This window comes from Mastigoproctus giganteus, chromosome 3, assembly GCF_048544385.1.
Source record: "Mastigoproctus giganteus isolate SK-2022 chromosome 3, ASM4854438v1, whole genome shotgun sequence".
Lineage (NCBI taxonomy): Eukaryota > Metazoa > Arthropoda > Arachnida > Uropygi > Thelyphonidae > Mastigoproctus > Mastigoproctus giganteus.
Genome location: NC_143577.1, coordinates 30,917,768 through 30,935,297, shown reverse-complemented (window position 1 = coordinate 30,935,297; position 17,530 = coordinate 30,917,768). Strand labels below are relative to the sequence as shown.

General features: G+C 38.4%; 1 protein-coding gene across 2 annotated transcripts in view; it reads right to left on the bottom strand.

The window, feature by feature from the left end:
- The window catches only part of LOC150087841 (spectrin alpha chain-like), a 455,664-nt gene that overhangs the window by 83,046 nt on the left and 355,088 nt on the right, over positions 1–17,530 (bottom strand). For both annotated transcript variants that reach the window (XM_090369231.1, XM_090369232.1), the window contains 2 exons: positions 15,906–16,164; positions 576–652 (listed from right to left, as the gene is read on the bottom strand). In XM_090369231.1, coding sequence (XP_090225357.1) covers positions 576–652; positions 15,906–16,164 — 336 coding nt within the window. The remainder of the gene's footprint in view (positions 1–575; positions 653–15,905; positions 16,165–17,530) is intronic.

Here is a 17,530-nt window from a genome sequence, read left to right as displayed (position 1 = left end):
TTATTCTTGATTTACTCAGTTGCTCAATATAGAGTGAAATTATTTCAAAAATCAAATCAGAATTTTTCGTATCACAATTTTAAAATTACTTTAATGACAGTTACTTCAATTATCCAACCATTACTTCAAGTTCTTCAAGATCATTTTATTCCAAGTCTTCAAGGCATGGAAATTAATATGTAAGAAATATTTTTCCAATAAAATATGGTAAGACTTCAATTAAGGAATCAAAAACTTCAATCAAAATGAAGTTTTTGATTTCTTCAGTGAATATTTTTCATATGAGAGTGATTTTAAATCAATATCTTGGATGCATTGGAGTTGTATATCCTGGCCATCATACTTGCCAGACTTGAATCTGCATGATTATTTCATATGGGGATTTTTTTTTTAATGGTAATGTGGACAGGAATTCCACAGCTGCAGCTATGGAAAACTTGCATACCTGCAGTTAATGTTTCACGCATGATCTAGAGATTGAAAATGTTTTCACATGAATAGCTGTATGACTATATATCTTATATTTACTTTCCAGTACAAAAAATATTGCCTAAAGTTATTTTTTTATGACTTACTTGTTTTGTGAGAAGTGTCTGCACACTAGATAGATCTCTACCAAAATCTTCAGAATGGACATGTGTTTCCTTATCAGCTATAAAAAATTATTAAAATTATTTCTTTCCTATGTCAGTATTTCAGTAAATTCAAAATATGAATTTAATGATTACTAAAGGTACCATTTTTTTTTTGTCACTCCAAACATGAAAGCTTGTAAGCCTTACAGTACTAGAGTACTAATATACATTCCTGCATATTAGCACTGTATATTCTATATTGATTGAAAATCTTTCCAGAGAGCATGTGGTGAAAATTTGATGTCAATCTGACTTTTTTCCTTATAAATGTAATGCCCAAACATCTCAAATACTTCCATCATATAAAAGGAAGTGTTTCCATCATTGACTTTCCTTTTCAAGTGTTGGCATTTGAGGTGAGTGGACATGCTTCGTCAGGTCTCTTCAGTTTAGTGGATTGGATTACTGTTGATTATTGCTTTTAAATATTTGATTTATTTAATATATTGTTGGATTATTTTGTTATAGGTTTTCCTGTAACAGTTTGATTTTTATAATATTATAGATATCATTTTTTAAAGTTAATTTTCATTAATATTTAGTTAATTTTATAATGACAATTATGAGATTTGCCTTAAACACGTCACAGGGTATCGTGACTCACAGGGAAATAGCCGATGGCAATTTATGGGTGAGTCATGATTTTATCCGTTGCAGAACCTGTGGAATGTTTTCCAAGGTCGACCTGGTGACTAATCATAGCTCACCTGGGTATTCTTTTCTTTGTGATCAATGTAAGGAGTGAACTGATCTTAAATTACAATTTGGCGCACTGATGGAGTCACTGAAAAAATGGGTGCTTGCCCTCGCGAATAATGCATCTGGGAGCTCGTCAGGGACTCATGACTCCAGCAATCTACCAAGTGATGGGCGCCTCCGAAGCCAGGTGGGCAGCAGCAGCAGTGCGTGCACACGCTTCTTGATTAGACCGGGGTTCGAGCCGTAACCACCAAAAAATACGGAGAATGCGGAAAGGTCAGGGAATGACCACCGCATATCCCCGGAGCAATATGGCCTTAGTTGCTAATGCTCATAAAAACCAAATAACAAACATAACAAACCAAGTGATGCACTCCTGATTTGGGCCTCAAAACAGAAAAACCAAGTGCAAACTACTCTGGTTCAAAAGGACTTTGTTTTATTAGGAGATTCTATTATCAGGGAAATGCGGAATATTTTTTGTAATAAGGATAGGTGGAGTAGAACCAGGGTATGTCTTCCGGGAGCAACTATTAATGATGTCACCAACAGATTGTCAGATTTTAAGGGGGGTAAAGAGAATATTATTATTCATGTGAGGACTAATGACATTAAACGTACACAATCTGACGATTTGTTGGAAAAATACAGGACCATGCTGAGGAAATGCCACGAGCTAGGCCACAATATCTGTGTGTCTGCAATTCTGCCCAGACATCATAGGAGGGATTATATGTTAAAAGCCTTGTAGATTAACTCAAGAGTTGAAGGACTCTGCAAGACTTTTGGGGAGAAATTTCTATCAGCTTGGCCCACACTTGTAGGTAGAAGGAATTTGTTTTGTAGAAACAGGATACACTTAAAAAAGGTGGTGCAAAAGTTTTTGCCAGTATTATTGAGGATACCTTAAAGGTTCAGGGAAACTGCTAGTTAGGGAGGATGTGGGTAATACTGACATGCATTTATCTGATGATAATATTGGTCAAAGTAGCTCTTGCACATACCTCAAGAGTTCTTATCTGTTACCCCAACTGGACATATTATCTAGATGTTCTGGGGGCAGAAATGTTTCAAGTGAGCAGGTAGCTAATGCCAGGGAAGAGAGCCTAAAAAACTTCAAGGGTTGTGTTAGGGTAGTTAAATATACAAGAACAGTAATTCTTAATTGTTTATATAGTAATGTTAGAAGTGTCGTCAATAAAATGAGTGAATTCAAACTGCTGGTTAAAACAAGTAACGCCGACATAATAGGGCTTACGGAAATGTGGTGCCACCTGGAAATTGGGGATGATGAGTTTCAGTACGGCTTGTATAATGTATTTAGGAAGGATAGGTTAGATAGAAGAGGTGGTGGGGTAATGCTTCTTATCAGAAGCAGCCTGAGTGCGACATAGCTTTCCCGGATTCAGACGTTTCAAATACTAGTATAGAATCTGTATGGTGTGAGATAGTTGGAAACAAAGGTATAATGAAAGTGGGAGTAATCTACAGACCAGGTGATTGTGAAGGTTATGACAAAAGCCTCTACATGCAAGTGGAATGGGCAAATAAGCATCAATGTCTTATTATGGGTGATTTCAATTTGCCTCTAATTGATTGGAGTAAATGGGATGGAAACTCGACATGGGGAATAAAATTTTTAAATCAACTAGATGACTGTTATTTGTATCAACATGTCAGGGAAAGTACTAGAGAAAAAGCATATCCTAGACCTCATCATCACCCATGAATCAGATGACATAACAGGACTGACAGTAGAGGAACCAGTAGCAGGAAGTGATCACGGAGTTCTACAGTGGATGATGAAGAGAGAGAGGTAGCAGTAGTAAAAGGCAAAGGAATGGGTTATAATTTCAGAAAAGGAAATTACAATGCCTTAAGGTGCTACATGGCCTCTATTAATTGGGTAGATATCGCACAGAGAACGAATACAATTGAACTGTGGTATGCTTTTAAAACATTAATCACAGACACCTTGAATGCGTATTTACCATTAAAAAAATACTCCACGAGCAGGGTTCCAAGTTGGATGAATAGTGAAGTTGCCACATTACTAGAGCAGAAAAAGGTGGCATGGAAAAGTTACAGAGCAATAAAAAGTACTGAAGCCTATAACAGCTACAAGATGATCTGTAATAGAGCCACAGAAAAGGTTCGACAGACAAAGGCAGTTTATGAGAAATTGCTAGCAAACAGAGAAAAGAGGGGGGATAAGGAATTCTTCACATATATAAATGCTAAGGAGAGCAAGACAAACCAGATCGGACCTTTACGTAAGGGAAAGGGGATAGTATTAAATACACCAGTTGCCATTGCAGATGAACTCAACAGTAATTTTGCATTGATATTTACAAATGAAAAACCTTTTGTGGCAATGGGAAATTGTGGGAGCGAAGATAAAAAATATGTATTTAATGATATTGAAATTTCGAAAGATTATTTAATGAAAAAACTTTCGAGCCTACAGGCCAGTAAGGCTCCTGGAGTTGATGGAATATACCCTATAATCTTAAGGGAGGCGGCAAGTGAGTGAATTGAACCACTGAGGCTAATTATGTGAGCATCACTAGACTCTGGGGAGATTCCATTGGATTGGAAAAGTACCAATGTATCTCCCATACATAAGGGTGGTTCTAAGAGTGAAGTGGGAAATTATCAACCTGTCAGTCTGACTTCAGTGGTAGGGAAAATCATGGAGGGAATGATCAAGGGTCAAATTCAGGATCATTTGAATAGAATTGAAATTCTCAAGGATACTCAGCATGGTTTTGTAAAGGGAAAATCATGTTTAACAAATCTGGTTTTCTATTTTGAAAGGGTCACTCATGAGCTGGATTTGGGGAATAATTTTGACTGTTTATTTAGATTTCAGCAGAGCTTTTGACTCAGTCCCACATGAGTAGTTGCTTTATAAGCTGGAACAGGTTGGAATCACTGGGAAAATCCTTAGATGGATAGCAGGATGACTTCAGGGCAGGAGGCAGAGGGTTGTGATAAATGGCTATTTCTCAGATTGGATTGATGTAAGAAGTGGGGTTCCCCAAGGATCAGTATTAGGACCACTATTTATAATTTCCATAAATGACATTTGCTGTAGGGATAGAGGGCATGATGTCTAAATTTGCAGATGATGTTAAAATTGGTAGAGTAGTTAATGATCACTGTCAAGCTTCAGAGAGACCTAGATAGACTTCAGGAATGGTCAGAAAAATGGCAGCTATGCTTTAATCCAACAAAGTGTAAGGTATTACACCTGGGAAACAGTAATCCCAAAATAACTTATTCACTTGGTGGAGTTCAACTAAACCCAGTACTGGAGGAAAGGGACTTGGGTGTTAACGATACGGTCAGACATGAAATTCTCTGAGCATTGTAAACAGGTTGCAAGGAAGGCCCATGGTGTCCTATCGATGATCTATCAAACTTTTGCAAGTAGATATAGGGACGTGATAATCCCATTATATAAGGCTTTTGTTAGACCACACTTGGCATACTGTGTTCAAGTATGGAGAACCCACCTAAAGAAAGACACCAAGCTTCTTGAAAGGGTGCAAAGACATATAACTCGCCTGGTGAGATCGGCAAAAGGGTGTTCTTATTAAGAAAGACTTCGAATGTGTGGGTTGCAGAGTTTGGAAACTAGACACCTTAAAGGAGATTTGATTGAGGTGTTTAAGGCTCTGAGAGGCATCACATAAAATGAATGAGGACGAAATTTTCAAGATTATAAATGATTAGCATTAGCATTAGTAGAGGCATTTGATGCAAAAAAGCAAGCTTATGCAGCATCAGCCAAAAAAAAAAAAAAAAAAAATAGATAAATAAATAAATAAAAAATAACCACTTCCACTTCACCACCCTGTTCATTCGAAATACCTGTCCAGCTGAGCCTTAAACTTATTTAGGCTATCAACTTCCACGACAAGGGATGGAAGTCTGTTCCACCAACAAACCACCCGCTGGCTAAAGGCAAATTTCCTCACGTCTATCCTACATCTGTCTTTCCTCAATTTGAATTTATGCCCTCTCAGGTGATTATACTGAGCAAGAGGAAGAATCCCATCAGCACTGAGCATGCTCAAACCATTCAAGGCTTTATACACCTCTATCAGATCACCTCGCTGGTGCCTAGTCCCTAGACACTGTAATTTGTAATTTCCACTTCACCACCCTGTTCATTCGAAATACCTGTCCAGCTGAGCCTTAAACTTATTTAGGCTATCAACTTCCACGACAAGGGATGGAAGTCTGTTCCACCAACAAACCACCCGCTGGCTAAAGGCAAATTTCCTCACGTCTATCCTACATCTGTCTTTCCTCAATTTGAATTTATGCCCTCTCAGGTGATTATACTGAGCAAGAGGAAGAATCCCATCAGCACTGAGCATGCTCAAACCATTCAAGGCTTTATACACCTCTATCAGATCACCTCGCTGGTGCCTAGTCCCTAGACACTGTAATTTGTAATTTCCACTTCACCACCCTGTTCATTCGAAATACCTGTCCAGCTCAGCCTTAAACTTATTTAGGCTATCAACTTCCACGACAAGGGATGGAAGTCTGTTCCACCAACAAACCACCCGCTGGCTAAAGGCAAATTTCCTCACGTCTATCCTACATCTGTCTTTCCTCAATTTGAATTTATGCCCTCTCAGGTGATTATACTGAGCAAGAGGAAGAATCCCATCAGCACTGAGCATGCTCAAACCATTCAAGGCTTTATACACCTCTATCAGATCACCTCGCTGGTGCCTAGTCCCTAGACACTGTAATTTGCAAAACGTAAGCCTTTCTTCGTAAGAGCACACCTTTGTTCCATTCACTAATTTTGTTGCCCTTTTCTGTACTCGTTCCAGCATCTCTACATCCTTCTTGAAATGAGGCCTCCAGACCTGTATACAGTACTCTAGGTGTGGCCTGACCATTGCCTTATACAAGGGAATAATCACCTCCTTATCCCTGCTAGAAAAATTCCTATATATCATCGACAATACACCATGAGCTACTCTTGCAGCCCGTCTGCACTGCTCAGAAAACTTCATATCTGCCTGCACAACCACCCCCAGGTCCCTTTCATTCTCTACCACTGTCAGTGTAGTACCACAGAGTTGATACGTTGCTCTGGGGTTGCTGTTTCCCATATGTAGTACTTTACATTTGTCAATGTTAAACTTCATTTGCCACCTCTCAGCCCATCTGCTCAACCTTTCCAGATCCTGTTTGCAGTAGCATAGTGTCAGTAGTGTTCTTGACAACCCTGCCAACCTTCGTATCATCTGCAAACTTAGACATTAAGCTTGATATACCATCATCAATATCATTTATAAATACAGAAAACAATAACGGACCCAATACTGAACCCTGAGGGACTCCACTAATAACATTAGTCCACGATGAGCAGTGTCCATTGATTACCACACTCTGTCTTCTCCCCCTCAACCACCCCCTTTATCCATAGCAGCAATTTGCCTTCAATGCCACACTGCTCCAATTTGTGCAGCAGTCTTCCATGTGCAACAGTATCAAAAGCCTTTCTAAGATCCAAGTATATAATATCAAAGTTATTCCCTGCATCCAGTTCTTTTGTGACTGCATCATAGTATACAATCAAATTGGTCAGGCAAGACTTCCCCTTAACAAAACCATGCTGTGTCTGAGCTATAACTGAAGTCTTGTCTAGATGATCCTGCAGTGCTTCTTTAACCAGTGCCTCCATTAATTTTCCGGAAACAGAAGTTAAACTAACAGGTCTATAATTACTTGTGTCGCCCTTTGATCCTCCTTTGTGAATTGAGGTCACATTTGCACATCTCCAGTCCATGGGTACTTCCCCTGAGTCCAAGGAAGCTCTCATAATTATGGCTAAGGGTTTCCTTACTTCCTTTGCTGGCTCCTTTAATATAACTGGATAGATCCCATCCACCCCAGGTGCCTTTCTTGTATTTATCTTCAACAATTTCTCCTCCACTTTACTCTCAGTTATTACAAGATTCTCTAGGTTACTGCCAGAGTTGAATACACCTCTGGCATTCCCCTCGCTGAATAACTCCTCATGTGTGAATGTCGATGCAAAATATTCATTTAGTTTGTTAGCTACCTGAGCAGGATCATCAACAGTTGACCCATCAATATCAAGTGGACCAATCTGATTCATCCCCTTCCTTCTAGAGTTTACATAAGTAAAGAACTCTTTGCTGTTTTTCTTTGCATCCCTTCCCAAAGATTTCTCGTAATCTGCCTTCGCCTGCCTAACCTCCTTTGTAACTTGGTTACAGATCAACTTGTATCTATCATAGGCTTCTGTGTCACGTGTTAATTTGTATGTATCCCATGCATTTTTCTTCTCTGCCATATGTCTCATTAGTTCATCTGACATCCACTTAGGCCTAAACCTTGAACAATATTTCTTAGTTGGTATGTAAAGCCTAGTAGCTTCCAAGATAAGTTCTTTGAATGCTTCCCATTTTGAATTTGCTGTTGGTAACAACATCAGTTGGTCCCACTGTATAGAATTTAAATACTGTCTCAGTCCATCGTAGTCGCCTTTACGAAAGCAGTAACCCTTCCTTTTACCCCTAATGGTAGTTTCCTCTTTGAGTAAATCCCACTTCAGCACACTGTGATCACTGCCACCTAGTGGTTCATTTACCTGCAGATTCTTAATGCATGAAGAATCACTATTGATAATCAAATCAAGAGTATTACTCCCTCTAGTTGCCTCCCGAACATGCTGATGTAGAAAACAATCATCCAATAAATCCACAAAAGCCTTGCTAGTGTGTGAGTGACCAGCCCCCAAATTCCAGTCAATATCTGGGAAATTAAAATCCCCCATTATAAGACTCTCTGATTTACTGGCCCACTCTATTTCCCTGTACAGTTTCTTATTATACTCATCAGAGTCATTAGGCCTACAGCACACTCCTACTCTCAATTTTGATCTCCCAATGCTTATTTCACACCAAACTGACTCGACACTTCACTGTCCAGCAATGTCGACTGGCTTCACTTCCTTGGATTTTATGTATTTTTTAACTAATAGCATAACCCCTCCTCCCTTCCTATCCTGTCTATCCTTTCTGTAGTCATTGTACTTCCCAAATTCCAGTTCTGCATTCCTTATATCTGTGTGACACCACGTTTCTGAAATCCCCACAATATCTGCCTTTGATGTTTTGAGCAATACCTCAAATTCATCAAATTTATTTACTAATCTCCTAGCGTTGGTGTACACGCAAGTATACATGCACCTATTCTTTTTCTTAGCTACCCTAACACAACCCATGTGTTTATTTGTACCCCAATGATTCCCAGCAGTCTCTGAAATATCCTGCATCTTATTTTCCAGGCTGCGCCTCATTCCAATAGAAGCAGTGCAAGAATCACTTTCACCTCTGCCAATGGCTACTGTTAATCTATTAGTCCTTGTATCCCCCCAATCTAGCAGTTTTCCAACCCACCTAACACTGCCTCGATAGCATCAGCAAACATTCTTGCACCCTTTCTATTTAAGTGTATCCCATCCCTGTAGAAGCAGTCTCTCCTGTTAACAAGTACAGACCAGGCTGAAAAAAATTCTACCCCTTGAGCCTTGCACAATCTTTCCAGGGCCGAATTGATCGACAGGGCTCTCATCATATACTCCCTCCTATCGTGTCTGGGCAGAATTGCAGACACTTTCAAATTCAACCCTAATTCACGGCTTTTTTTCAACAGTGACCTGTACTTGTTAAGTAATTCCGCCGGTCTCCTATTCTTAATATCATTAGTGCCAACGTGTACAACTATGATGCCAGAACTAGGGGACATAAATTCAAATTACGGGGGGAGATGTTTAGATTGGACTGCAGGAAGTTTTATTTTAGCCAGTGAGTTATAAATTACTGGAATAAGTTGCCTACATGGGTGGTAGAGGCTGACAGTTTGGGGAAATTCAAAGGTCATCTGGATAGTTACCTTTGTGAATGAGGGAAACGCATAGGATGATAGGTTTAATTTTCTTTTCTTTTATTAATTATTAGTTTTTTTTTTCTTATCATTGTTTTATTCAGGTTTTTTTTTTTGGTTGGTGCAGCATAAACCATAGGCTTCCTTGCACCATGTGGCCATTACTAATACTAAATACTAAATATACAAGGGAGTGCTGATAAATTCTTTGCTCAAGCCACTTCCTTGTTTTTTTTTTTTTGACAAATGGTTGTCAAATTATGAAAGAGCATATCTTTTTAGGTTAAACAGCCAATCTGCCTCAAAAAATCCTAAAACCCTAATATCCATTTATATTTTTTACAGGATGAAGAAAGAAAGTCAGCTCAAAACATCACTTTCACCAAACCTTAAGGGTAGAATGGTTATGAAATACTGTATCTACAGGGAAAAACACCTAAGCAAATTCATGTTATGTTAGTGATATTACAATGTCCATGCTATTCAACCATCAAAAGTTGGGTTGCAAAACTTAAAATGGGTTTTTTGACACTGAGAATGCAGAGGACAGGAAGACCAGTTTCTGTAATGCTGCCTGAAAATGTTGATGCCATTTACACCATGTCAGTATCTAATAGATGAATTTCTGCTAAAAAAAATAACTGAGACTTTAGGCATATCCAGAGAATGTGTTGTATATGCCATTCATAACATTTTGGACATGCAGAAGCTTTCTGCCAAGTGGGTCCCCAAATTTCTGAATGTTGACCAAAAGCTTAATCAATGGCAGTTAGAGACAGCATGTCCTGTCTTCAACTGCAATTCTTCATCAATTGGAGCAAGGTGCCAATGATTTTTTGCCATGAATTGTGACCATAGATGAAACATGGTTGTTTCATTATGATCCAGAGACCAAAGAACAGTGAAAGGAATGGAGGCAGAGTCGTTATCCACCCCAACAAATAAGTTCCACACCCAGAATCCCAAAAGGATGGGATTTTTATTGACTACTTGGAAAAGGATAAAGCAATAACTGCTAAGCATTATTCATAACTTTTGGACAAACCAAAGGCAGAATTAAGGCCAAATGCATGAAAAAGCTCAACTGAGCAGTTCTGCTTTTGAAGAACAGTTCTCCAGCGCTCGCGCGGGTGCGCACGCACACACACACACGCACGCCGAACTGGCTGAACTAAGCTTCTGGCTTTTTCATCATCCCCCATATTTACCAGATCTTGCACACTTGGATTACCTCTTCCAATATCTAAAAAAAAAACCAAAATTTAAGGAGTATTCAAACCTGCATCAAATGATGACCCCACGTGATCAACAGAAGATTGGTTTAGGGAGCAGTCTTTTGATTTCTATTTGAGAGGTTTACAAATGTTGGAACATCATTATAGAAAGTGTGTGGACTTGTAAGATGAATATAATGAATAAATTTTGAACATAATTGGATTATCTTGTTTCTTTCTATTATAGTCTGAGAATTTATCAGCACCTTCCCATTGAGATAACTCAATATTGCTAAATTTTTCTTGGTCCAATTTTAATGAAATTTGGGATGGCTTGATAAAATCTTTCTGAAAGATCCAAATTTATCCACTGGAGGTCAAGTTGTTACATATGAACAGACATGGTTAACACAATACATGCTTTATGCATTTGCAAATGACCCTAAAAACCATATTTTGTGAGAGAAAAACCCAGGAAACCTATTTCCACTCTTTTTTTTTTTTTTTTTTGTGTAAACCCCAAACATGAGAGGTATTAGAACCTATAGTACTTAGTACCACGCTTGGGTTGGAGGTTGAGAAGACAAAAGAAGATATTTGTTGGCATTGGACTTGAACTTCTGTAGACTGTAATTTTCAGGAAATACATATGAACGAAGGTTGTTCCGGAAAACGGCAGTTGAATGAATAAACGAGGAAGATGAAAAGTTGGTTCTGTGAGTTTGAAGTTGGACAGTAAGTGGATGTTAGCTGGTGGCGGCACATGTTCGGACTGTTTTGAAAGAGAGAGCGGGAATTATACAAGCCAATTTGGAAGAACAGTGCCCATGGAAGTATCTGTAGAAGAGACACGCAGCAGAAACAGTACATCTATGAGACAGCGAGTGGAGAGACTCTGTTAGAGATGAATCATTAATTAACCTAACTGCCCACTTCTGAATGGAATCAAGAAGACTGAGAGAGGTTTTGGGGGCACCGCCCCAAATGTGGGAACAATATTCCATGGCAGGGCAGATTTGCAATTTATACAGAGTGAGCAGCTGTTTGGAAGAAAAGTAACGCTGAGAGCAAAAGAGAAAACCAAGTGTTTTAGATGCAGAAGAAGCAACATTTGTAATATGCTTGTGCCAAGAGAGATTAAAAGTCAGAGTAATCCCCAAAAAAGATATCATTTTGCCTAGAAATTGGAGTGTCACTAAAGATAAGCATAGGAGCAGAAGAATCCTTTTTGCGAGATATAACACAAGACTGAGTTTTAGAAGGGTTGAAATCAACTAAGTTGTCTTTGCCCCACTGGAGAATTACTTGAAGATTGGGGTTTAAGAAATTGGAAGCAGATTTTCGAGAAGTTGAAGCTGATTGAGCAGGGCAAGGTTTCTCAAAATGGAAAGTGGAATGCAATGTGCTATCATCAGCAAAACTATGGATAGGATTAACAGTCAATGGAAGAAGTTCATCAATATACAAGAGGAAAAGAGTGGGGGAAAGAACTGAACCTTGGGGGACACCGGCATTAGTGAAAAAGTTAGAAGACAGAGAGCCATCTACCATCACCCTCAGTGAGCGATCAGAGAGAAAACTGGATAACCAATTACTAAAAACAGTTGGCAAAACATAAGATGGAAGCTTGTTTAGAAGACCTTTATGACAAACACGATCGAAAGCCTTTGAGATGTCAAGAGCAACTACTTGTGTTTCACCAAACCTTTCCATTGAATTAGTCCATAAATGAGTAACATGAGCCAGAATATCACCAGTGGATCGACACTGACGGAATCCATACTGGCGATCGTTGATCAGACGGAAGGTTTCTATGTAGTTTAAGAGTTGGCAATTAATTGATTTCTCCATTACTTTAGAAAGAGTAGAAGTAATTGCAATGGGACGATAATGGGATGGGAGGGATTTGTCACCCTTTTTAGGAACTGACTGGATATGAGCAAATTTCCAAGCAAAACGAAAAACAACTTTGGAATAAGAAAGTGAAAAAAGGCGGAAAAGAATAGGGGTAATTTCAGAAGCACAGGTTTTGAGAATAAGTGGAGAAATACCATCGGGACGTGGGGCTTTCTTAGCATCAAGATTCGTCAAAATCCTTCTGACATCCTTTTGATGGAAGACCACAGGAGGCACTGAATGGAGTGTGTTGGGAATGGTGGGAGGTGTTTTACCAAGATCATTAATACATGAGTTGGAAGAAAAATGGGATGCTAGCAGGTCAGCTTTATCCTTTGCTGAAGTGAAAACAGAACCATCTGGTTTGGACAGAGTTGGGAGCAGAGATGGGCAAAAGTTGCAGCCAATAGCTTTGGCAAGAGACCAGAATGCTCGACTACCATTAGGGCAAGAAGCAAGTTTTCTACTCTTAGCCTGTTCAAACTCTAGTTTGGACTGATTAATAACTGCTTTACAATTTTTGCGAGCTTTGGTGTAGGCAGGAAATGAAACTGAAGAATTAGAAACAAGCCAATTACGATATGCAACATTCTTCTCTTGAACAACCTTAGCATATTTATTGGAAAACCCAGGTTTAGATAAAGGATGAGATTTTAAAGTGGAGTGTGGGATAAAGGATTCCATTCCTGCAAGAATAATTTCACTGACACGATCTGAGCAAACGCTGACATCAGAAGTTTTGAAACAGTAACCCGACCAAGGAAAAAAAGAAAAGAAATCTTGCAGGTCATCCGATTTTGCATTCTTGTAATGCCAAAGAACACGAGGTTGGGAATAGCCATGAGATAAAGGCTCCATTGGAGAAGAGACAATCACCAAGTTGTGATCTGAAGTGCCTAAAGGACCTCTCACTTCGACCGTGTACTTAGAAGGGCTGTTTGTGAGAAAAAGATCAAGCGTGTTGGCTGTATGATTAGGATTGTCTGGTATTCTTGTAGGTAAATGAACAATCTGTGCAAGGTCATTAGTAATTGCAAAAGCCTCAGCATCTCGACCAAGTGGGTCAGTGTGACTAGAAAACGAAAGCCAGCTGGAGTTGTGAACAATAAAATCACCAAGGAAAGTTACCTCTCTGTTAGGAAAGTTGGACTGGAGAAAGTCAAGTTGCAAAGAATAAGTCAAAGAGCTTCAAGTGATTAGTGGAGTTGGGAGAATGGTAGAGACAACAGATGAATTTGACACAATGAGGTAGAGAGATTTTAAGCCAGAGAAAATCAAAGAGAGGAGATTCCAAATTGCCAAGTCTGACAGGGAATATCAGAATGGACATATGCACAAGTACCACCTTTGAGGCGAAAGGAATCATACAGTGAATAATTTGGGCAACTGAGATGAGCAGTAGTTGAATCAACCGATAACTGAGATTCTGTCAGAAAAAGTACATGGGGTTTGGCAGACTGCAAGTGGAAATGGACATCGTTGAGATTAGAATTGAGATCACCTATATTTGTGAAATGAATTAGGAAGTGCTTGGGAGGTTTAGATCTTTTCACAGATAAGCTTGCTCTATTAGTTTGACAATTCATGGTGTATTCAATAATAAGAAAAAGTGGGTGGGACATGCTGTATGAAGTAATGAAATTTTTGGATATGGCGTACACATGGTAAGAATATACCCAGATCCTTGACATAACGTGGCCTCGACAATGCTCCTCGCATACACACTACTCGGACTCCATCCAGTCACTATCTGGCAGAGTAGAGGTAGCAAGATTATACACTAGCTGATCCGGAAGCCTCCTAGAGAGTTACCAATAGGTTCGGTCCGGTGTACTAGAGCTGTACTCTTGAAATATAAGGAAGATTGGATTTCGCCATGATGTTCATCATAACCTCAAAAGTCATCAATCATACTACATGATGGAAGGGTTGACCGGAACTTAGCTCTAGAGACTAATATGGGTTCCACCACTTCAAGCCTCCAATAAGCAATGTGGTGGTATTGATGAGAGTCATCTACCACCTAGCTTGCATAGGTTTTCTCTGTATGAAAAAAGCTAATAAAAGTTCCTCTTGTCCAAATGGGATCAAACTCAAGGCTTTTCTATATGGTGTGGAAAAATTGATGTCTGTTTGTTTGTTTGTAGGCTTTACGGCACAATGGCAGCAAGCCCATAATGTGCCTGGAAAATTAGATATCAGTGTGACAGCCAAGATGGAGAGAGAGAGAGAGAGAGAGAAATATATCAACTGTGATAAATGAAAAATAAAAAAGTGTTAGCAAAAATAAAACTCAAAGCATACAAGAATTAATTATACTTGAAATTCTATACTGAGTAAAGAGATTAGGATTGAAGACTATTATTTAAAAAATTGAAGACAACCAATTTAGAATCGATGGAAAGGGGATTATTTTTCTTCTTCTGCTTCCTTACTTTGGTCTTATGTCCCACCTTTATAGAAACAGCCCACTATGACAGTCAGAAAGTTCCCCTACTGGCTAAACCAGTGGGAACTGTGCAAATTATGCCTGCATTCATGAGATCCTTTCTAAGTCTATGAGAAAAAAAAAATCAGGAATAATTCTCAGTGGGTGGGACCTTGTCCCTCTGCCTAAGACTGTCTGACTACAGCTCAAATGAAAAAAGTCTTTGTGAAGGTCCACAACAGCAAAAGGACTTGAATTTAGACCTTTCCAAACAGACAGAAAATGGTAAAGCCACTAATCATAAAGGCTCTGAGGAAGGAATGCTATTGCCATTAGAATATAAGCCATTTCAAACAGACACAAAAAAAAATGTAATGCTCTGTGAAACATAAATGACAATTTTTTAATAATTTTTTTCTTAATTTGTTCAAATTAAGAAAAAAATTTAATCAGCAATTCAAGATTAGTGGCTCTTTCTCTGTCTGGCTTCCTAAATATAAACAAAGTTTTACTTCTGCAGTTTCAAAAAGATATATATTGCTTATGGAGAGCTGTTATGCGAAATTGACAAAACAGAGAAATATATGCACATGCATTAGTTTGAATTTGTGCACACTTAATAGTTTTATGAACTTGAAAATGAAAGTATCCAATAGTTTACTGTTTATATTTTATGTTTACAGTGTTTTTTTTTTCTGTCCAACAGAATAAATAAAAGTTTTCTATCCTGAAAATAACAAGTGTAAAAAACATACCTTTAAATTTAAACTTTTCACTAAAAATAAATAAATAAATTTAATAAGTATTGAAATTCATTGGGAAAAGGATAATTAGTATACTGCAAACAGAATTTTAAAATACCAAAAACAGTTGAGAAACAGTTGGGCTTAGTGGGTCACATCCCATTTTTATTAGAAATGAAAAAGTCTTTGTGACAGGTCTTTATAATCTGTTGCCAGGTTAAAAAAAAATCTAAAAATTATTTAAATGTAAAATTCATATCATATGATATGATATGACATCATATCATATCATATAATAACAAAACAGGTGGAATGGAAAATCTAGATGCAAATCTCTACTTACCAATCCAGCTTTCCACAACATCAGCCTTCCACATAAACTGTAAGTAAGCAGAATTGTCCTTCAGTTTCTTCTTACGGTATGCTGCCCTGTTATCCAGTGTATTTAAATGATCTTGCAGCTGCTTCAAACGCTGAGCAATACTCTCTGAATGGTGATTGCCTTCAGTGATTAGTTGCTGACCTTCAGATGCAATTGCAATACATCTTTCACGGTGGATAGCAAAATCAGCTTCAAATGCATCATGTTTCTTGAGAAGGCCCTGCACATTTTTTCAGTTTATAAGTTCTGTATGTAGCCATTAATAAATGCCATCCAAATAAAAATTTCATTTGTTAAAATAAGAACCTAACTTAAAATGCTTATTAAATTAAATATGAGATGTATACAGGGTTATAACATATTAAGGCTTTGCTACGGAAAATAAGTCTGATGAAGTTATTGTCTTTTGTTGTTGTTGGCGTTATAGCACACTTCAAGCATTTCAAGACATGTTGCACCAGTGTATTATGTCCATACATATGAGTATTTTTGGGTCAATTTACATGTTTTATGGGCTTAAAAACTCTGAAGAACTCATGGAGGACTACTTCCTCCACATGAGAAGCCAACTACAGCCCTGACTGAGAAAGCCTTTAAGAGTTCCTCCAGCCTTTGTTGAGATTTGAACCCAAACCAATCCAAATAAGTGACAGTTGGAAAAACCACTGTACTGTCATGAAAGGCATTATATTAAGTCGACTGTTAAGTACTCAAAATACTTATACATGGTACATTCAAAAATTTTCCAGAAATATGAGGTGATGCAAATTATGAAGGCAAGGTTGACCAACCTGATTAGCCACTATGAGGTTGTCACAAAGGAACTGGATGCAAAGAATAATTCTGAAATCATTTACTTAGATTTTTGTAAAGCCTTTGAAAACATATACAATGGGGATTTTTTTTTTTTTTTTTTTTTGTTAGTTGCTGGCACATCGGCTTCTGTGGCCATAATGCACCTCCCAAGGTTTTTGCACTACTCTGATCCAAGCCTGAGGCGGGATTCAAACCCGCGACCTTTGGTTGCCAGGCAGGCACTTTACCCACCCGGCTAGCCCGGTCGGTATATACAATGTGTACTATTGTTGGAAAAAACTGCAGTAATGTGGCATTAGGGAAAGTTACTACTATAGATAGAGAGATGTTAAGTTGTAAGAGACAAAAGAGTGGTTACAAATGGAAACTGATCTTCATGGACTACTGCAATGAGGAAAGGGTCAGCTTTCGGCTCGTTACTGTTTTTAATATGTATTAATGATACTGATATAAGTATTTCCAGTTTGATGATACAGAAGTGAGCACAGTAGTTAATAACAGTAATCAGAGTGTGCTACTTCAATATGCTCAGATTAGCATTAGCAAAGGCATATGATGCAAGAAAGCAAGCTTTCTTGCATCATGTGCCTTTTGTATAGCATCAGCCAAAAAAAAGAAAAAACCTCCTCATTTCACCCATCCACTCGCTCCAAATGTTTGTCTAGTTCTGCCGTGATTCTGTTTAAGCCATCAACTTCTACAACGATAGATGGAAGTTTGTTCCAGCAGTCAACCACCCGCTGGCTAAAGGCAAACTTCCGCACATCTAT